The sequence below is a fragment of the Populus euphratica genome, unplaced genomic scaffold (assembly GCF_000495115.2).
Source record: "Populus euphratica unplaced genomic scaffold, PopEup_1.0 scaffold93.1, whole genome shotgun sequence".
NCBI classification, from domain to species: Eukaryota; Viridiplantae; Streptophyta; class Magnoliopsida; order Malpighiales; family Salicaceae; genus Populus; species Populus euphratica.
The window spans coordinates 1,407,331-1,429,330 of NW_011499873.1; the positions used below are offsets into that span (position 1 = coordinate 1,407,331).

General features: G+C 34.4%; 1 protein-coding gene across 3 annotated transcripts; it reads left to right on the forward strand.

The window, feature by feature from the left end:
• Positions 1-834: 834 nt before the first annotated feature.
• On the forward strand, positions 835-10,250 carry LOC105127854 (oxysterol-binding protein-related protein 1C). Of its 3 annotated transcripts, none has more exons than XM_011029307.1 (10): positions 835-1,962; positions 2,218-2,574; positions 5,289-5,391; positions 6,127-6,572; positions 7,865-8,020; positions 8,743-8,910; positions 8,985-9,125; positions 9,200-9,430; positions 9,620-9,733; positions 9,898-9,979. In XM_011029307.1, exons 1-10 carry the CDS (start codon positions 1,423-1,425, stop codon positions 9,916-9,918), a joined length of 2,277 nt encoding a protein of 758 aa, XP_011027609.1. In that variant the 5' UTR covers positions 835-1,422; the 3' UTR covers positions 9,919-9,979. The 3 variants fall into 3 exon arrangements, with proteins under 3 accessions (XP_011027609.1, XP_011027608.1, XP_011027610.1); XM_011029306.1 differs by having other exon boundaries at positions 837-1,962; positions 9,931-10,250; XM_011029308.1 differs by lacking the exons at positions 835-1,962; positions 2,218-2,574 and adding an exon at positions 4,320-4,377 and having other exon boundaries at positions 9,931-10,250.
• Positions 10,251-22,000: the final 11,750 nt, after the last annotated feature.

The window sequence follows — 22,000 nt, forward strand, 5'->3', positions numbered from 1 at the left end:
GACATAAAAAATTTAGACAATATTAAATTCTAAGGTGTTATACCTGATCCTAGACAATCCTCTATAATATAAGTGTTAAAAACATAATAAACTGTTATGTCTCTTCATTTAGAATAATTATTCATATCAAAATAATAATTTCTCTATACTTACATGTGTATGTAAGGTCTTTTAAAGGATATACCATATTTATTATCTCATTAATGATATGTAAGAAGTATTTGCCTCTTATTAATATCATCGAAATGAGAGGGCTTTCCCAATCTTTTTTTATATGAGAACGACAAGGTTTAGAAGGCATAAGCACCTCTTGAACCATTTATGTAAATAACTCATAATTTTTTATCTTTTAAGATAAAATTACTTAGAGTATTAATAAACTTAAAACTCAAGAACAAACATCTTCAAGTATAAATATCTTTGTTCCTTAAATTTATTTTTTTTTAAATTATTCAATACATTTCTTATAAAAATACCAATTTTATCATTAAAAAAATTTTAAATTCAAGAATATTAACATATTTTACAGTTACTCAAAATTTCTATTACGAACCTAAGTTCGTTGGATTAAGAAAAAAAAATTCAAGTATATTAATTAGCCATTATCTTAAATACCAAATAACTTTTTACCTATCTAGCTAACGTTTTAAAACATAGTCACATAGTCTGAATAGAACCCAGATGAACACCTGACCTTCCCAAACCTCTTTTCCAAGTGCCATTCACACGACTCTAGCAGGTCAAATAACAAAAGTTATCAAAAAAATTTGAAATAGTTAATCTCCAGGTAAGATTCTACCCCCATTTCAAACCGGTCCGCTACCAAACGGGCCAGCTGTTTCACTCTCTTCCCTCGCTGGATTCCCCGTCAAGCACCCCCGCCACATGTTTCACACACTGCATTTGCTCCACGTGTCCATCCAGAATCCTTCACATCACCGCCTGTACGACCCGGCGGCGATCTCTGCTTTTTCTCCTGCATCTTACCACATACAAACAAAACCCGTATAGAAGAAGAGACAGAGTCATAACTCATCAACCAACCGCTTTGTATTTAAACTGCCCCGTCTTCACACACATCAAATTGCGGTTGCTTCTTTAAATTTCCATTTCCAATTTCTAAGAGAAAAGTCTAGTCGGATTGTTTTTCTCTGTGGTCACTTCTTCTCTACCGATTTAATTTCTCCCATTTATAATTCTATTTTCAAAATCCTTGCCGATAATCATCATCATCATCATTAAATGCAAAATTAATAGCCTATTTTTTCACATTCTCTGTAACCGTTTTCCTAACAATTTTCCGCTTGTAACCGTCATGAATAATAATAAGCTTCTCACTTCCACCACCACCCGCTGCTGTCATGTCACCATTTCTCCAATAACCGTCGGGTTGTCCGTTGATTTGTGTTGAGAAGTTTCCTTATGCATCCGCTTTGCTGCATCTCCACCGTGTCCGATCACTCGCCGGCGAATCTATCGATGGCAGTCACCGCCAGATCCGACCCCGGATCAACCACCGTTCACCCACAAATTCAAATCCAAAACCACTACCAAAACAACACTAATCATTTCTCAAACCACCACGACCACAACCACAGCACCGCCAGCAATTGCAGCAGCAGCAGCGGAACAGATGTTAACAAAAGTAACAGGACTAGTCACCAGAGGGAGCAGCCACTTGTACAGGTGGATGTGAAGATAAATGATATAGTAGGGAATGGGATATCGGGGGTTTTATATAAGTGGGTGAACTACGGGAGAGGTTGGAGGCCGAGATGGTTCGTTTTGCAAGATGGAGTGTTGTCGTATTATAAAATTCATGGACCTGATAAGATTGTCGTTAATCAAGAGACCGAGAAAGGATCCAAAGTTATCGGTGAAGAATCTATGAGACGTATTTCTAGGCCTAGGAATGGGAATTCGCAGAATAGGCGTAAGCCTGTTGGTGAAATTCATCTCAAGGTGAATATATGATAATTTTTGTTTTTCAATTTTCAATGGCCTCTTGGATTTGGATTGTCAATTATTCTTACTGCGATTTGTTATCTTTTGTTTCTTCTAAAGGAAGATTTTACTTCCGATGGAAATTTAGTGGAATCATGTGATTTCCCCCCAACTTTCAGTTATATTCTCTCTAAATCAATTTTATTCATTTATCAGAATAGGAGTTTTTTTTTTTTATGGTTTCTCCCATTAAATCTCAATTTATGTTTTTAGGTATCATCAATCCGCGAGAGCAGATCAGATGACAAGAGGTTCTCAATATTTACTGGCACAAAGAGGCTGCACTTGAGAGCAGAGACACGTGAGGATCGCTTGGCATGGATGGAAGCATTGCAGGCTGTGAAGGATATGTTCCCTCGTATGTCTAACAGTGAACTAATGGCTCCTTTGGACAATGTGGCTGTCTCAACAAAGAAGCTGAGGCAGCGGCTTCAAGAGGAGGGAATCAGGGAGGAAGTGATACAGGATGGCGAGCAGATCATGAGGACTGAGTTTGCAGCGCTGCAGAACCAGATAGTGCTTCTCAAGCAGAAGCAATGGCTTCTCATCGACACGCTTCGCCAGCTAGAGGTACATGTTATGAAAAGTACAAAAGAAAATGCCATTGGAATTCGGAATTCTACTTCTTGTGCTTCTACACTTTCTTCTACCATGCAGAGTCGTGCAAATTCCATCTGATTTCTTTAGATATCTATAGATGGTGTGTTTTTTGCATCTGTGTCGGTAAGTAGAGATGCACTTTGTTGATTCTTTTACGTGATTCTTTTGTATAGAAGTTCATTTGGAGAGGGTGTATGTGTTAACATTTGTGTATTATTCAGGCAATGATCAATATTTTATATTCCTTTTGGAAAAGAAGAAGAAGAAGAAGATTTAACTAGGATTTCATATGAGAATGCTAGATAGGAGGTTACTTGCACAATTCTGACTTTTATAGTTCAGGTTCTCCATTTTATTCTATCTGTTAGTCTAGAAGACGCCTCATCATGTCTTTCTCTCACATCCTGAGAAATTATCATAATGGTAAAATGAAACGAGGTATACCATTTAATTACATGGCAGCAGATTCCTTCGCAGATAACATATTTTCCTGAGTTCAAAGTCATGTTTGCTAGGCAATGAGTTGTCGTTCTACTAGCTTTCTTGACCCTCCTTCCTTCAAAAAGCCTAAAGTTTGAACCTCTCCTTTGTAACAAAAAAAAGGTCATGTATGCTAACCGGACAGATACATCAAGCTTGGTGTTTTTACCATGATTTATACACCCAGTGTATTTTTTTTTCTCCTAACTTGCACTTTGGGGGCATACAACGTTGTTTTTTTTTTTTTTAAGTTTTTATTATATATAGGTAATTTGTTTCTCTCATGAAGGCAAACTCTTATAGACGTTCATAGTATCTATTATTAAGAAAATTCTATATTTTATACTTTTATAAGTTAATTTCTCGCTTTTCGCAAGTGTAAGAAGTACCCTGCCAATGTGTGCATTTAGATACCATTATCGTATTTTTACCTGAAAGTATTTAATCTCTGGAAAAAATATATTTTACTAGTATTATTAGCTATTCAGTCTAGCAGCAGAAGTTTCTAGGAAATTATTTCAATTTGGTTGCCTTACAACATTAAAAATGGTAAAAGAAACAGTGATATTTGCAAATCAGGTGATTGTCTCGGTGGAGATTGTGTTTTTAATAGTGTTGTTTTTACTGGTTGTTGTGGAAGTCAAAGATGCAATACTGGTTTCTGAGAGTGTCATCAAGTGCTTTGGTACATGACTTGTTAAGTGAGTTCGGCCACTCTTAGAGATTTTTCTTTCCAATCAGTTGGGTTTTCTAAGCAATCTATTTGGCCCCGACCATATATGTGCTCTATATAGGCTGGGAACTTGCTTGTTCATCCATGCTTTCTTTGTGCATGGGGAGTATGCATTTTGTAGTGCTGCACAGGTACAGATCAATCATCACTTCAACATTTTCTTTGGCTATTGAAGCCTTGGGTTCAGTAGTGAGGTTTGCAGGAGTGGTTCCTGTGAATTACTGTTGTCATCATCACTCAGCTTTTGACAACATCTCCTTAAGTTCACTCCCTTAATGAGCTCTCCAATTTCCTTGCTTACCCTGTGTTCCAAACTTGGTATTGTAAAACAGATTCTATTGAAGCTGGTGAGTGTTGCGAACAAACAGACCTTGGTTTTCCTATGGTGGAACTTGTAGCCCACCTGCGAACTTCTCCCACAATGACTATGAGGAACTTGTTGACTTCGAAATTTATAGTATTAATTTTATTTTTTAAGGATTTCTTTCTTTTTCCACTCCAGGAGGATGGTTGTGCAACTTGCCAGTGTTTCTGAGGTTTTATACTCAGATTTTAACCAGGTTTTCTGCTAAATTATATATCTGCAGCAATGAAATTTTATTTTTTTGCAAGTATGCTTAACCTTGTCGTTTTTTAAGATGGCTTTTCTATTGCATTAGAATTCTGCCATACCATTATGTATTATTTCTTTTAGATATTTTCTTGATCTTCAATAACTCAATGCTACAACCCCTTTGGGTAAGGCAAGAAAGCTGATGTAGAATTAGACCTAAAAATATACTACGTTGGCCCCCACATCAATACAATTTTTCATGTCAAGGATTGCTCAAGTTATAGCCAAAAAAAATAAAATTCCATCCCATACCTTCTCTGTTATTTTACTGGGAGGTATAAGGTAGAGAATTGTTTAACTTTGCAGTAGGAAGGAAAAAATCAAAGTTCAATATTTGCTACTTTCTCACACTTGATGAGGTTTGTATGCTACGGTAAAGTTTGTGAACTGCTTGGAACTTGATTCGATGAAATTTTAACATTTTATGCATCTTACAGTTTTGATGTTATACCTGAGGCTAAGGATTGATTGCCTAATGGAATTATGGGCTATAACATCATATCCTTTCTTTAATATTTTACCATTGTTTCCATAAATATCCTTGCTTACTATATGTAAACATCTCTGGGGTGCATATCTTCTCTCCAATGCTTTAATTCCTGATTTGCATTTTGTTCCTTTGCTTGCAATATGAATGTTTGCTTTTATTTGATGAATCAGATGATTAGCAAATTAAATTTTACTGTTCTAGTATTAATGATTTTTTTTTCCAGTTATTGATTGCATTTGCATTTTGAATGTATGTTTTATTTTAGTAAGAGTCTGTGACTAAATGCTGCATCAGTTTCTGTTACAAGGTTTCAATCTTCAATATTTCCATGTGTAACCAGGGAGCTGCTTTTGTTTTGTATTATACAGACAGAAAAGGTTGACTTGGAGAATACAGTAGTTGATGAGAGCCAAAGACAGTTGAACGATCAACGCACATCTTCTTCCACTGTGCTACAAGACAAGTTCAGTGGTAAGTTCTGCAATAAAAAAAAAATTAACATCAAGAGCTGATTTTGTAAGACACTACGATTTATATACCAATATGCCTATGCTTGATTGGTATTTAGGTCCTGTTATAGTTCAGTATATTCTTCTGTTATGTAAATGAGCTCAGCATTTCTGGATTACCTGAGATATGTGTATGGTTGTCATGCGAATATCATGCCTGGGTACTACACATCCGAAAACCAGATTAGGGCCTGATTCTCAACAGGCCACTCTATGGCATGTGTCTTACTAGAAACTAATCTCTCTTAATCATTGAAACCTTTAAGACACAACAGCCTCTGACAGAAGGGTCAGGATATTATTACTTGGAATCTGGGATTATTTCTATTCTCCTCAACTGAACAATGTAAGGTACTGGCAGCATATAGCATCATCTAGTGTCTCGGTCTGGTTTTCATGTTGTTCTTATGAACAGAATGATTTTGCTGTATTGTGGTAGTGTGCTGATTCAACTTCTAATAATAGGCCAGTTTTGTTTTATTTTTGTGCATTACATTGTAATTGCTGGTTGTTTGTGGAAGTCTAAATGTGTCAATGCTTGTTTTTACCTTTCAATTTCTTCTTTCATCATTGTGGTTCTTTAATTTTCTGATTTTAATCATCTTTGAAATGGTTTTATGTATTTTTTAAATTTATCATCTTACCTCTCTCTATGGATGCTTTGAAATTTGATTCTCATTTGTTTATTTTCTCGAAGCAAGTGTCAGTGAATCTGATGATGATAATGAAAGAGTTGATGCTGCAGAGGAAGAGACGGATGATGAAGAGAATACATTCTTTGACACCCGTGATTTTCTATCATCAGGTTCTTTCAAAAGTAATGAGTCTGGTTTCCGAACATCATCATTCTCTTCGGATGATGAAGGGTTTTTTTCTCTAGAATCAGAAGATTGCATTGATCCTTCAATTAGATCTGTTGGCTCAAACTATCCTTACATTAAGCGTCGTAAGAAGTTACCTGACCCAATTGAAAAAGAAAAAGGTGTCAGTCTATGGTCAATGATTAAGGATAACATTGGGAAGGACCTTACCAAAGTTTGCCTTCCTGTTTACTTCAATGAGCCTCTCTCTTCGTTACAAAAATGCTTTGAAGATTTGGAATACTCGTATCTTCTTGATCGGGCATATGAATGGGGAAAACAGGTCAGTTTATGTGTTAGATTTTCATGCTATTCTTTTTCTTCCACAACATGGTAATTAGCTCTATTATTGGTTATGCATGTCACTTTAACAAAGCTGTGCAACTTCATAACTGGTTTTGTTCTATATCAGTTGGCTGCAAATTTATGTATAGCTTCTATTAAAGTACCTGCTGTATCTTTTGCCCATTTAGTTTATGTTTCTCAAATGATTTATTGTTTCCTCGACCATATTTTTAGTTACCCATCACAAGAAAAATCTATCTTTGTGTGAACTCTAAAAGGATTATTGTATGGTGAATGATAGAATTTCCATTCAACATAACTCTTAGATATAAATAGCATGACTTCTTGTGATTTACCATAACTATTACCTTTTTCTATCTATTTTTTATTAAAGAACCATCTCAACCAAAAAGTTTAAGTTGTAATGTGAGGTCCCAAGATATAATTTATATTATTTTAAAACATACATCTCTTAAGTAAAAGCCTACACTACCTTGTGTTATTAGTTAATTTTAATTAGAAAAAAGAATGAGAGATGTAAATTTGAATTTTTGATTACCTTTTGGTTATTAAAGCTTTTAATACCATGTCAAAAAATAATCTCAATTCAAAAGTTTAAACTTTTAGATGAGACTCCAAAACATGTTTTATATTATTCTCTAACTATACCCATCTTAGAAACCCATCGCTTTTTGTTAAACTTCTGATTCAGCATCTTAGAGTGAACGTACTTTTCCTGAAAAATAAGTTGAACCGTGAGTGAAACTTCTATCTTGGATTCTGGTAATCTGGTTATGTCCTCATAACTGTTTGCCTTTCAATTTGATTCAATGTAGCAGGATCATGAAATTGTGCTCGTTATTTTAGTATGTAGTGAGACCATGTGCATGTTGCATATATGAACTTTTTTCGGGTTTGCTCTTGCACGTATTTTGTACATTCAAGGCTGCACCCTGTGGAATGCTGCTTATCTTAGATGTCAAATATTCATGCTCCAAAAAAAATAGTGGTGGGTATAGATGGGCCTCTTGATTTTTGTTATTATATCATTGCAAATGCTGCACACTTCTGTGTTTCGTGTTCACACTTAAGCTGGTTAGTCTCTAAGTGTTGACTCACTTTTTCTATGAGATAAGCCCGTGCATCTCTTAACTTTCTGATCCATGGAGTGCTTGGTGTTCACACTTAAGGCATAGTAACCTCCAGTGGTTCCATCTTTTCTTATATGAAATAAACCCTTGTGGCATTTTCTTTCCCTAAACCATGGTCATTGAATTTCCTTCTGTTCAGGGTAACAGTCTTATGAGGATTCTTAATGTGGCTGCTTTTGCTGTTTCTGGATATGCTTCAACTGAAGGAAGAATTTGCAAACCATTTAATCCATTATTAGGGGAAACATATGAGGCCGACTATCCAGACAAGGGCCTCCGGTTTTTCTCAGAAAAGGTTTGTTATCAACTTCTGAGAGTTCAAAGTAACTGTTTGATCTGATCTATTCTCTTGTAATCTTTTTTGCGCATATATATGTCAGGATGATAATAGCTCGAGTACTACAAATCCTAAACTTTGATTAAGAGATGGTTTTATAAAATTGAACAAAAAAAAGAAGAAGCTGCTTGTTTAGCAAGCTCCTGTTTTATGACTTCATATTGTAGCGCACTAATAAGTCTACAGGGATTATTACCATGGGAAGGTGGGGTTAGGTTTGTTGAAATCTTTCTAATGTGTATCATTTTGAACTTGATAATATGGTATCGTGTATACTGTATCATGTCCAACGAGAGTGCAGGGGTGCTTTATTATTTTTGTGCAATGAGAAGAATGTTGGGAAATGACGAGGAGCCTTATTAGAGTGAAGAAACAAAATAAATATGTAGAATTTATGGGTTATTTAACAGTGAGGATCGTATCATCATATAATTGGGTTGTTGCTAATGGTAGATGTTTTCTTCCCTTTTGACGGAGAAACTGGCTTAGAGTTGTTACAATGCAAGAGCCAAAAGTGCATGCACGGTGTCCCATTCTCTCTTCGTCATTCTTCCCTGGAAGACTCCTATTTACCCAGCTCTTTCACATATGGGTCAATTTTATTACAATGGCCTTGAATGTTTTCCTTCTTTCATTGCTGAGTATTAAGTAGCTAATTTTTATGTAACTTTTGATATCAGGTCAGTCATCACCCCATGATTGTCGCATGCCATTGTGAGGGTACAGGATGGAAATTTTGGGGTGATAGCAATCTAAAAAGCAAATTTTGGGGTCGCTCGATCCAGCTTGATCCCGTTGGAGTTTTGACCTTGGAATTTGATGACGGAGAAGTCTTCCAATGGAGTAAGGTATAAATCAATACGTCTTTTCCTATTTCTTTCTTTTTTCATGTTCCAGTTTGAAAGTAGACATTTTATTTCAGGTTACAACTTCAATATACAATCTTATACTAGGAAAATTGTACTGTGATCACTATGGTACAATGCGATTAGAAGGAAATTGTGGGTATTCATGTAAGCTGAAATTCAAGGAGCAGTCTATCATAGACCGAAATCCTCACCAGGTGCGTGCTTTCTTGTCTTTCTCGTATGATTGTCCAGATGACTTCAGTTATGTTTATACAAACGTAATTTTCAGGTACAGGGAGTAGTTCAAGATAGGCATGGTAAAACAGTGGCAACTCTTTTTGGAAAATGGGATGAGAGCATGCATTACATGAATGGTGACTTTTCCGGGAAAGGAAAAGGATTTGAGTCTATGAAGGAAGCTCATATGCTCTGGAAGCGAAGTAAACCTCCCAGATTTCCCACCAGATACAATTTGACACGTTTTGCCATTACGTTGAATGAGCTCACTCCTGGACTTGAGGTACTTTTATATGCACTAGCAATTTTGTAGCTTGGTTTCTTGTTCGTCTGGCAACTTTTACTAGGGAGAAATCCATGTATATACACTTCCAGTATGCTTTAACATGCATGCTTATGAATTCATGACTCCCCCTGTTTATCAACTTTTCCGGTTCATTGGTTTTGACTGCTGGCCTCTTCATATGTGCAGGAAAAGTTGCCTCCCACAGATTCAAGGCTTAGACCCGATCAAAGGTACTTGGAAAATGGTGAATTTGATATGGCAAATTCAGAGAAATTACGGCTAGAGCAACGTCAGCGCCAGGTAACATGCACAATGCTTTTCTCCGTTGTAGAATGAATTCTATATGTAGACAGTTCTAGATACTTGCATGTTTAGTTGTAATTTTATAGCAATAGAGATAATACAATGTTATCTTTCACTGCTGATGTGTTTAGTCAACTGTTTCTTTGTGGTTTTGATGGTAGTGTGGTGGAATGTTGTTTTGATATGGATTCCAGGCCCGAAAGATGCAAGAGCGGGGTTGGCAGCCGCGGTGGTTTGCAAAGGATAAAGGGAGTGATGCATACCGTTATGTTGGCGGATATTGGGAGGCAAGAGACAAGGGAGATTGGGATTCGTGCCCTGATATATTTGGCCAGATTCCTATCGATCAGCTCTTTGATTAAAGTCACAATTGCCCTCTTTCTGTTGTCAATCCTTGATTCATTTTTTTGGTGGAAGTAGTGGATGACTGCTGATGTGAGCAGTCCAGCTGCCCCATGATATCCAATGTAAGTAAATTAAAAATCGGTGCAGTAAAAGAGTTTTTTCCCCGACCTCGCTCGTCTAGATATTAATCGAAATCTAGCCCAAAGTGGTGCTGGCAGAACCACGTCCACTGAAAAGAAGCAGACCCTTTTTTTTTCTCGGTGAATGCATGTGTGGCATGCTTCTACCTCCAGCAGAACTTGAAATTATTTTACTGGTTTGGCCCGCGCTTACATTCCATTACTAGCTTATTAACCTATCGGAGTTCTTCTAGGTTTTATATTTTAAATCCATAACTCAGAATTTTCCATCTAAAGTTTCAGCCCATGTTTAAAAAAAAAAAATTGAAATATTCATAGATCAAAACTGGAAAGAGCAGGGAGGCCAGTGCTCGCTATGAGTCCCGAAAAGGAACAGAAAGGTCAGTCCCAACTCCCCCATGGGTGGTTTTGAGGGTGGTCTCTTAAATTGGTTGAAAGAACGGGGTGGCAAGGAACTATTTTTACCACTGAACCGTTCCAGTGGATCCAGACCTCCATTGCATTCGCTTCTTTGATTTGGTTTCTCTGCTCAACTGCCAGGTATTCCAAAAGTCTACTCGAATGTTCTGCAGGGTCATAAATAGTTCTTTTGACCCGTCCACACTTTGATATCTTGCGTGATCACTTGTTCTACAGAGTGAGGAATAGTTCTTTTGACACGTTCACACTTCCATATCCTGCATGATCATAGATTGGTCTCTTCTAGGCTGCTAACCTCGATGAAATCTGAAATCTCTCCCACTCCCTCTCGACAGGGTTGCTTGTGACGCTACGAGGGTAGTGTTCTGAGACTATAAGACAGCACCCACGAACTGAAGTTCTCTGCTTCTTTTCCTTGGCATGATAGATTAGATGGATGGATGACTCAACGTATCCCACGTCCCAACAGCATTATCTATAACTGTTCAATCATTCTTGACCGTTCAATCTCTTCTTTAGAGGGGGACCCATCTGAACCTATCCAGCCCATCGGCCGGCACAACAGCCGAAACAACAAGATATTTCAGGGATTTATGCAAGAGTATGTCTAACGTCAGAACATCAGATTCTTGTTATTTTGGATTGATAGGTGATGGTTTTCTTTCTGAAGTCACAACTTTCCAGCTGACTGACTTCAGCTAAATTTATGCACACGAGGCAGTTTTAGTGATCTCAAATCAGACTTCTTTTTGTTGCCTGTCTTATGTTAATTTATTGGTAGAGTTTTACGAGCTGTTCACCTGTTCCTCACAGGGATGGTTACTGAGCTTGGTTATAAAAGCCCTGAGCATATAGAGCGGGTATTTTGACTGGCCTTTTGGTCGATCTGTCCTTTTGTCTTTGAATCAAAAGTTACCCTCTGGGTAACAACACAATAACTAGTATTTTCGACGCATCTTCAGTACACTGTGGGTATATTCCAAGAAAATTAAAAATTAACAATGCAGATGTCCCGGTACGATAATTTGGGTCATAATCCAAATTATATATGTTGATGGGTTGTTTTTTAATTAATTGTAACAACCCGGATCTCAAGGCAATTTCACAGTAAGATGATGAAAATTGGAGGGTCTCGTCTTTGGTTCTTAAAGGACCTTTTGAAATCTGGCAAACTGAAACTCAAACCTGGAAAAAAAAAAAAAACTCTGTTACTGTAGTGTTATAAATTGCAGTTTGCATATCATTATTTATAATGTTTCCCATCCTTTAGATCCTTATTTAATGGTGTGGAAAAATATAAACAAAATAGTTTAAGAAGATTATAAGATTATTATTATTTTTTATACAATAATTAAAAATACCTTTACAATGTTAATTTATGACTTTTACACTTTGTTCACCACCTTTAACCATCAAAACACCCATCAGCTGTGGATGTACAAGAAGGCTAGCAACAATTGCAACAAACAATTAGAGAAATAATGGGCAATGTAGTTGAATTGGTGAAGGTTTTGGATTTATTTTTTATAAATTATTAATTTAATTATTATAAATTTTAAAATTATTATAAATTTATTTGATTGTTAACTTCAGGATCTCAAAAAAATTAATTGAGATATGCGTAAACTGATTTAAATGTTTAGAAATAAAATAAAAAATTAAAATTAAAATTAAAGGGTGCTGAATTTCAATTGATTTATTATTTAGATAAAAAAATATGAATATTATTAAAAAAAGGGATGGAAAATAGTTTGCCTACACAACCACATGAAATAAAATCTTTATCCGTGAAAATTTAGGCAGGAGTTCCCAGGTTAAAGAGCCCAAGCTCTACAGATGTTATGGCATTGGACAGATTATAAATACGAACTCCTCCATCAAACGTAAAGTGGGAAGGAAGAACAAGACAAGTAAGTCCAAACTAAACAACCCATTAGGCACAGAATTCGTCCCCCCACCCCCCAATCCATAAAAAGAACCTCTCCAAACTCTCACCAGATATGAGATATAACAAGTTCCGGAAAGAGGAGGCAAAAAGCTTCAAATGGGCACGACATTCAGTTTTTGATCGGCTTCGTGTACATCCTCACTTGATTAGGGTTTCAATAACCCGGATAGATCATTTTGGGTTTTGTTTTGTTTATAAAAAAAACACAGGAATAATTGATTTATTAAACACAAAAAATTAAAATTTGATTTTTGTGAGATTTATGTTCGTGGGAAAGAGAGAGAACAATGTCATATTTTATAGACTGGCTCGTCAATTAGTTGTTTGGTGTTATGTTACGAGCATGTTCTTTAAAAATTTTAATTTTTTTATTTAAAATAAAAAATTATATTTTTATATCAATTTAATGTGTTGATGTTAAAATTAATTTTTAAAAATAATTTTAACCGTTACTGTTATTACAATATTAAATGAGTATACAATGTTATATTTGTTTTTTATATTAAAATTTAAATTTTGTGCTATGATTTATAAAACTAGAAATGAAAAGTATTAGGGCAAAACTCCGAGAGGGTTAGTAATTTTTCTGAAGAGAACATGAGTCAATGACTGTTTTTGCACGGCAGCTAATAGGAGTTGAGCATTTCTTGAATTTCAATTTTCCTTTTGGAATGAAACTTCCAGAACCAATTTTGAAACTGTCTTTGAATGCCTGCTGGATTTAGACTCTTGCAAACATAAATACTTAAATAGCTGGTTTAATAATGCAATAACAATTATCTTTTATAATACTGTATTAAAACGATTTAAAAAATTAATTTAAAAATAATAATAATAAAATATTTTTAAAAAAAATACAAGAACAAACCGGTTGAAAAAAAGTAAAAAAAAACCTTTGCGAGTTCCAAACAGAATTTCTTCTGGAACGAAATTTCCATAATCTTTCGTGATATGATTTTAACATGTTTAGATAATTTCGTAATTAAGCAAACAAGGAACCAAAGTGCACGCCTTTTGTGGAAAGGAAGTTGAGGTCTTTTGTAATGACCAAGAACATGGAAAGTGAACCACCAGAGAATATTCGTTCACCAGCTTCCTCAAATAAAAATATTAAAAATATGCTTTAGATGGGCAGTGAATTTATTTCACCTTAATTGTACTCCGAATCGGATTGTTATGCAAATTAATGCCAGCGAGAGGGTGCACTGTACACTTTCGTATGGAGGTGTTAATTACTATTGCACTGACCTGTCCATGGGGGACCATAATGACGGTATTTTAGAATTTTAAAGACAGTTTCTTAAAACTTTTAGTAAAGTAACTTATATTAGAAAAATAATATGGTTATTACAATCATTATTAAAATTAACGGTTCTTGTTTCTCTGGATTTAATTGGTCAGGAAATATGATTAAAAAATCAATGATAAAAAAATGTACTTCCATTTTTACCCCGCACTTGTTAAAAAGATCACCGAACATTATTGGAATTCATTAAAGTTTTGTTTGTAGTTAATTCGTGATTACCATCTCGTGAAGTCGACGCCATACACGATAACTTGTTGGTTCTAATTCGAGATGTTGGCCAAACCAGCTTTTGCTAAACGTGCTTCCCATCACAAGCATGCTCTATGTTTTCTTTCCTTAATAATAACAAAACGATACACTGAGAAACAAGAACACATCAATTCAGCTGCATTCGTTCATCAGCGCAACGCTTTCAAACTCCAAAACGACATCTCATTCTAGATTCGTCTTCCAGCATTGATTTGAACACAAAAATCATGAACCTCATTTTTCTCTATCCTCTAATTATGTCGACAAGACATTTTATCTCATTGCGTGTTGTTTTTCATGGAGGGAATGATATAACAAACACCCCGAAGGAGGTCAAACTCGCATTGAGTTCATGAATCAACACGGCGCCTCTTTTCCTTTGCCAGTCACTAACAGTTATTTTCCTTCATTTTGATGACCTGCTACAAATATATATCTCGTGGACGAGATATCAGCGCCTGATGTTATGCTGGTGCTCTGCTCTCCGAGAAGAGAGATCACATGGTTGGTGGGGCTGAATTAAGCGCTTGACCCGACGACAAGCACCTCGTGTCGTGCCTGGGATGGCCTTGCGTGTGTTTTCCCAACTTCTAGCATGCTTCTTCATGTTCTATTTGCAGCGTGTTTCTTCTTGCGGTGTTTGATGTTTTGTCAGAGTGATTTTCATTTTAGATGTATTTAAATAATATTTTTAAAAAAATTAATTTTTATACTAATATATCAAAATAATTTTACAAAATAAAATAAAATTTTTAAGAACACACTGCCAGCTACATTACCAAACATGCGTCATCTGTTATGCAATCCCTGCTGCTTCTTCAGGAAAGCACAGTTGCTACCAGCTAAGTGAGCCAGCGAAAAAAAAAAAACTGGAACAAATTTTAAAATAAAAGAAAACCATTTGACTGGATTCCAGAAATCAGCAGATCAAAGGACCATGCTAACGAGAATGACAAGATCATCAATTCGATGTCAGTCTTCCATTCGAAATAAAGAAAGAAAAGAGGAATGATCTCAATCTCATCCATGTCGGTGTGGTTTCGAGGTTTCTTCAAATAGTCGTTTCAAGGTGAATACTTTTATACTCTATATTTAAAGAAGTCGGGCGCCCACGTTGTATTCGAGCAGTGAAGCAGTTTATTTATTTATTTCTCAATTTTATAACAAGTCACTTGAATTGCATCTATGCTTACAAATTAGGCTAGATGATGTCGGGTTAACTCCGTGCAATTTAATTTTAAATCTAAGTTGGTTAAAAGTTAGGTTTTGGTACTTTTTTTATTAATTTTATTTTTTAAAAACTTCTTTAATTAATTGGCTAGGTTGCTTTTGGTTAACTCCGTACAATTCGGTTTTAAATCTATGTTAGGTTAGAAGTTAGGTTTTGATTTTTTTTTGTTATTTTTTAAAAAAATTTAATTAATTATTTTAATTATTTTTAAATTAATCAAATCAACTAGATTATGTCAATTTAATTGTTACATCACTTAATTTCAAATTAGATTAATAAAAAAATTTATTCATTTTATTATTTTTTTCACAATTTTATTTAAGATATTTTATTGCCAGGTAATTGAGATGGTTTTTAATCAGGTAAGTGAACATAATAATTAAGTTGAGAAATTATTTAATAATTAATTATTTTAATTATTTTTAAATTGATCAAATTAAGTTTTAACGGTGTAATTTTGATAAGTTTAATAAAACGTACGATCTGAACATTTTTTATTAGGCTGAAATGTTATTTTCTTATCAAATCCGCAGCTTGCTCGAAGCTATTAACTAGTTGGAATTATACTATATAAATTAACTTGAAAAACAATAACTGCAAACTTCTAGCCGTTCCGTGTGAATTTGAAAGCAAATAACACGTGGACAGCTTGTGAACGGTGCGTGAAAAAACAGAGTATCAAAGCAGGTGGCGCGGCACCTGTCTTATATGGACATGCATGTGATCCAATTTCGATGGGCCACGTGTGCATTTTAAAAGCACCCACATGGACAAGAGGGCGGAGGATGATATCCCCGTTGAACTGTCTAGGTGGCAGACAGCGTCGCACGTCTGTCCCTTTGAAAGCGACGTCCAGAAAGGTCCCACACGCGGAGAGACAACCTCTAAACGCAACCCCTTTGGGAAACCCGTGGACTTGCGGCCGACCCGGTTCAACCGTAAAAGCGACTGTTTGGCTTCAGCGACCCTCGTATTTCTGTTATATATTTTCATCCCTTGCAGATTTAATTATTATAGAGCAAACCCAGTTAACTCGAATGATTTTGCACATGAACGGATGGTAACGTATCCTTTATACTATATTTTTATACTAACTTGGTTGGTGGACAAAAATATATATACACACACAGTACGCACACATGTATATGGCGGCTATGCATGGATAATAGACATGTGTATACATAAAATTGTAAATTTATTTTTGGTGACGTCAGTGGAGAAATGATTTTTAAAAATTTTTGGTTTTAAAATATATTTAAATGATTTATTTTTTTATTTTTTAAAATTTATTTTTTATATTAACATATTAAAACCTTCTGAAAATTTAAAAAAAATATTTAAAATTAAATAAAAAATTTATTTTTAAAAAAATGATAAAATAGACTACGCTTGATTTAAGAAGTTTCTAAATTGAATTGACAGTGAATCACTCAATCAATTACATGACGAAAGGAAATACATGCAATCAAAGGAACATTTCAACGCCTGATCAAAAGACAGGCCCGATGTCAGCACAGCGCATATTTTTTATAAAGGAAGATTTTACCAATGGCCACACCAATTATTTTTTTATTTATTTATTTATGTGGGGAGTCTGGACAGCTTACGCGCACCACAACTAATCCTCATGGCTCACTGAACATCCTGCAAGCCCAGTGAACAGGTAAGGCACCGCGGGGTGACAGACGTGCATGGTGAAATTCGAATCCAGATACGGAAGAAGAGGACAAGCCCCTCCCACCACTAGACCACATCCTCACTTGCAACTATTTTGGTTTTATTGGTCGATGAAAGCTGTCAACAAGTTCTGACAATTGGCCGAGGCGTTGTGGTTTCGGGAGAGCTGTGTCTAATTCGGCAGGATGGACTCGAATGTCGTTCTCATGTATTCATGTTCCGCTTTGAAAACAGATTTTGAAGGCCAAAAAATCAAAGCGTCTGTCATTTTTCGTGTGGCTTTATTGTTGCTTTCCGGCTCGCGGTTCTTCTCCAGAAATCGAAGAAGTCGTGTGCATGCGGCTGTCGTGGTGCCAACCCGAGTTGGAATAAAATTCTGAAGTCTAATCTATCTTCTCGACACGATAAATGGAAACGAGGAATTAAATGAAACTCTATTAAGCAAATAAAACTCATCGATACTGACAAATTTTACCGGCAAAGAGTAGATGGTTGCCATCCTTTTCTTGTCATTGCCATGGTTCGGTAACTCTCTTTCCTTTCTTAAATTCTGAACTCAAGTGAAGGAAAAATAGAGTTTTACATCTAACCATGTAGTTTTAAAACCAGAGGAACCGGGATTTTTTTTTTTTTTTGACAAAACGCAAGTGCAAATTTTGTGAAAAAAGCGCTGACACTTTTCTTTTTTTTCTATGAAAGGACTTTCAAATATTTCATTGATATAATTATTGCCATCCTAGCTGTTTTCAATCATTGTAATACAATAAAACTAGATTATTTTATGAGATATTGAGTTTGAAAAATATGGTAAGACAAGTTTGATTAAGATAATCATATTTTAAATTTTAATCAACACAGTATTACAATACATAATTGAAATAATAAATAAAATCAATGATTGAGAGGTGGAAATAAATAGGCTATAATTGACTCTTTTCTCCATTTAAAATAAAAGTCACGCTTCCTTTTCCTTCAATTTTGATCTGCTCTTTTTTTTATCTCCTTATAAACAATCAAATTAATCTCTCTTTTTTTAAGTCACTAACCACTAATCCGATATCAAGTTGGTTTTCCGAGACATGAATAATCATGTAAAAATAAATAAGATTTTTATCAATTTTAAATTCCAATTAATACAGTATAAAATGATATTTTTTAAAAATGAATAGAAAAAATAAATAAAACAATATTATAGATTACTTCATCGTCCACCGTGAGCTAGTAGTCATGAGAAAATGAGAAAGGTGGGGTGTCTCTCGTAAATTATCATCCCACCTCCTAACCATTGATTTGGCCCGGTGGGTTACTCAAAATCAACTTTATATGACTGATAAATTGCAATAAAAAAGCGAGACGAAGGGGGTGGAATGATAGTAATTAATCTAACCAGGTTTCACGACCAATGCAGCATGACGTGAATATTGCAATGATCCTTTCTTTTCTTTTTTATTTATTTACATGGGATGTTTGGACGAATTTGTGCGTACCACGACTAATCTCCACGGCCCACTGAATACCCTGCAAACCCAGTAGACATGTAAGGCACCGCGGGGGTGACAGACGTGCACGCTAGGGCTCGAATCTAGGTGCGGAGATACTCCTTCCACCGCTAGGTGAAACTCTAGTTTGCTGCAACGATCCTTTCTTGATATCGAACCTGGCATCTCCTCGTTACTCGAGTTTTATTGTACCTAAAACCTCTTTTCTTTTCTTTTTTAATGATAAGCTTCACAAGTCACGACCATGTGTTAGCATGGATGGTGAGCTGGTATGGTATGAATTGATTAATGGGTGGTTGGAATTACACGTCGGGACTCATTCCTTGCCCCCGAGAAGTTGAATCCCTTTAGATTGCATGAGCACACATGCATCGCGAGACCAGCCAGTAGCGGCTGCTGAAGAATTGGTATATGCTCTGTGTTTATCTTGCTAAATAAAGCAAGAATTTTTTTTTTTCAAGAGGTGGAGAGAGCTGGATTAAAAAAGAAGAAGAGGAAAGAATCAGCACGCCACTATTTTATTTTAGATTTACATTACTAATAATCTAGCTTGCCTGCAATCATTGAATGTAGTTGTTCTAGGGTTCAAGCAATCACGGGAAATCCAGAATGCTGCGAGGATTTATTATTGAGGCAACGTGCATGCAAGTACCTGGAATGTTTTGCAGGGGCTGGGCAATGTACATGGAAGATAGAGGAATGCAAATTAGCCAGGAAAAATATATAAAGATGGTTGACATCTCACTATCATATTTTGTGTTCAAGAGTGTTTCTCAATCATTATCGTCCTTTTTTTTGTGTTTTTTAAAATATATTTTTTATTTTTTATACTAAATTATTAAAAAACAAGGAAAAAACATCAATTTAATATTTTTTAAATAAATTTTTTTAAAAAATACCTTAATAAACAGGTCAAATCACAATATCAAGCATATGGTAAAATCTATATTATTATGGCAAATTAAGTGAAACTTTACAAACATCGACTTGTCAATGAACTGTATTTTAAGAGGTATTAATTGGTGTTTTTATTAAAAATAATATCAATTTAATATTTTTCAAACAATTTTTTTTAAAAACAACTTAAGAAATAGTTGGAATCACAATATATTTTTTTTTTTTGTAGTAAAACAAATCATCGAATATGACATTAAATGGTATTAATTGGTGTTTTTTTATTTAAAAAATATGAAATCGAAACCTCTACCTGTAATTAAAAAAAAAGAGTCCCCTTTGACCTGTCTGGCTTCGTTTTTTTAACCTACGCTGTTTTGTCACGCACGTTCACGACTAGTGTCTTTGCCGCAGTGACAGAGATGAGAAACGTATTTCTGGTCTTCCAAAGGCTTCAATCCACCACGTGAGAATAATTATGCATATTCACCCGCAAATGCTGTCGCCAGCCTTTTGAATAAACTGCGAGACCTGGTGTTAATTAAGCAAATGGATGCATTGGCGTAAATACCAATGTTTCAAGGCCAATACTCGAGTGAAGGAATGATATTTTTAAAATTAATTTTTTTTATAATTATATTAAAATAATATTTTTTAAAAAATTATTTTTAGATTAGTATATCAAAATGATCTAGAAATAAATAAAAAAAAATATTTTTTAAAAAATTATTTTTAAAATGATCTAGAAATAAAAATAAAAAAATATTTTTTAAAAATTTAAAATAACATGATTTCAACAGCATTTATATACAAAAGAATGAGCTTGTTTTTGAAGTAGATTTTATTATTATAATTTGAAAAAAATAAGTTTTAAAAAAATATATTTAGTTGGATTTAAATATATATTTAATAAAAATTATGATTAAAATTTATATGTAATAAAAAATATGTGTAGAATGTTTGGATAATTTTTATTTTATTTTTTTATTATGAATATTTACGAAACTTAGTTAGAAAGCTATGTAAAAACTACTATACAATACTTGCATTTTGAACTCAATATTTTAGTGGTTCCATAATATAAAACTCATTTATTTTGAAGACCAAACATGTTGTTGAGTTTAATTTACCTCTAGAAAACCAAACACAGTCTTTCAAAATCCCTAAATATGGACTTGGTTCAAACAAATCTCGCCATTATAACCTGCCTGGTGTTTGGAAAGACATTCGAGCATTTAAGCATGAGCAAGAGAGAATTACAGGCAAAGGCCTTGCTCCCATTAGTGTGGTGGGGGTTCGGATCCTCTGTACAAGACTTTGGAGCGAAGTTTAAGCAAATAAAACAGTGCTCCCACTACACAAATTCGCGTTAGGGATGAAAATGATGCTTTATCTCTCCTTCGGCCTCTCGCATTTGATCACGGGAAGCCTAGCTGGACAATCCCCCATGGGACTCCAAGTGGGCCATAGAAAGGTAATTCAGGTCGATGCCTTTATGATTTATTGGTGATATCACCACCATTTCCAAAGCTATGCTAATCACTTCTTTGTGGTTGCGCTAGACTAGGTTTTTATCAACCTCGAAAAGTAAAACTATGCTAAGGCCTATTACTTGCCTGTATTTTCCCGCTAGTCGACCAAATCAGGAAAAAACAAGATAATATTGGATTTTTTTAAAACAAAATCAGCACAGTAAATTAAAAGTATTTTAAATATATTATGTGAAATAATATTTTTTTTATATTCTCATAATTTAAAATAATAACATATATTGATGTTTTTTAAATGTGATAATTGCCAATTAATCAATTGATTAAATACAAATATATAACTAGTTAACTATTTTAAAAAAACTACAATGTCATATATTTTTATTTTAATCATGTTCAATTGATTAAATACAAATATATAACTAAACTATTTTTAAAAAACTACAATGTCATATTTTTTTATTTTAATCATTTTTTTAAATAAAAATATATATTTTTGTTAAACTTGTAAATTAAAAGATAGACTATAATTAAAATATTAAAAAAATTATTTACATAATAATTTTTATAAGTAATTTTAAATAGTCAAATCTATTATAATTAGATAAGAATTTAAATAAATATCACAATTAATAATCATAATTTTAAAAAATATCTAATTTTAGAAAGGCTTTCTGTTTCTATATCACGCAACTTCTTATTTGCATTTTACATGTTAAATGCACAATTTATGGGATGATATTATTCAAAGGGCAATATTTTTTATTCTGCACTTTTTTATCTCATATTCAAATATTAGATTTGGCTCGAAATTATTTAAAAGAATCTAAACTCCAAATATAAAATATCAATATCCACCAAACAGAAATAATTATATCTTGATCATCCAACCAAAAATAATTTTGGGATTATAGCAAATGCAGAATATTTTAGTTCGAGGGGTTGGCACCAAACTTTAACCCATAAATAATCAGAAAAAAAACAAGCCCCTAATTCAATATTAGACCCTTACCAGAACAAGGAGAATCGTCAAAGGTTTAGGACCGGGGCTGTGGACCACGCGCA

Excerpts from the sequence above, each read along its gene's own strand:
- LOC105127854 (XM_011029306.1), top strand. The coding sequence starts at position 1,423 with ATGCATCCGCTTTGCTGCATCTCCACCGTGTCCGATCACTCGCCGGCG. Across the intron at positions 6,573-7,864 it reads CATATGAATGGGGAAAACAG|GGTAACAGTCTTATGAGGAT; the intron begins GTCAGTTTATGT and ends CCTTCTGTTCAG. Across the intron at positions 9,734-9,930 it reads TAGAGCAACGTCAGCGCCAG|GCCCGAAAGATGCAAGAGCG; the intron begins GTAACATGCACA and ends TATGGATTCCAG.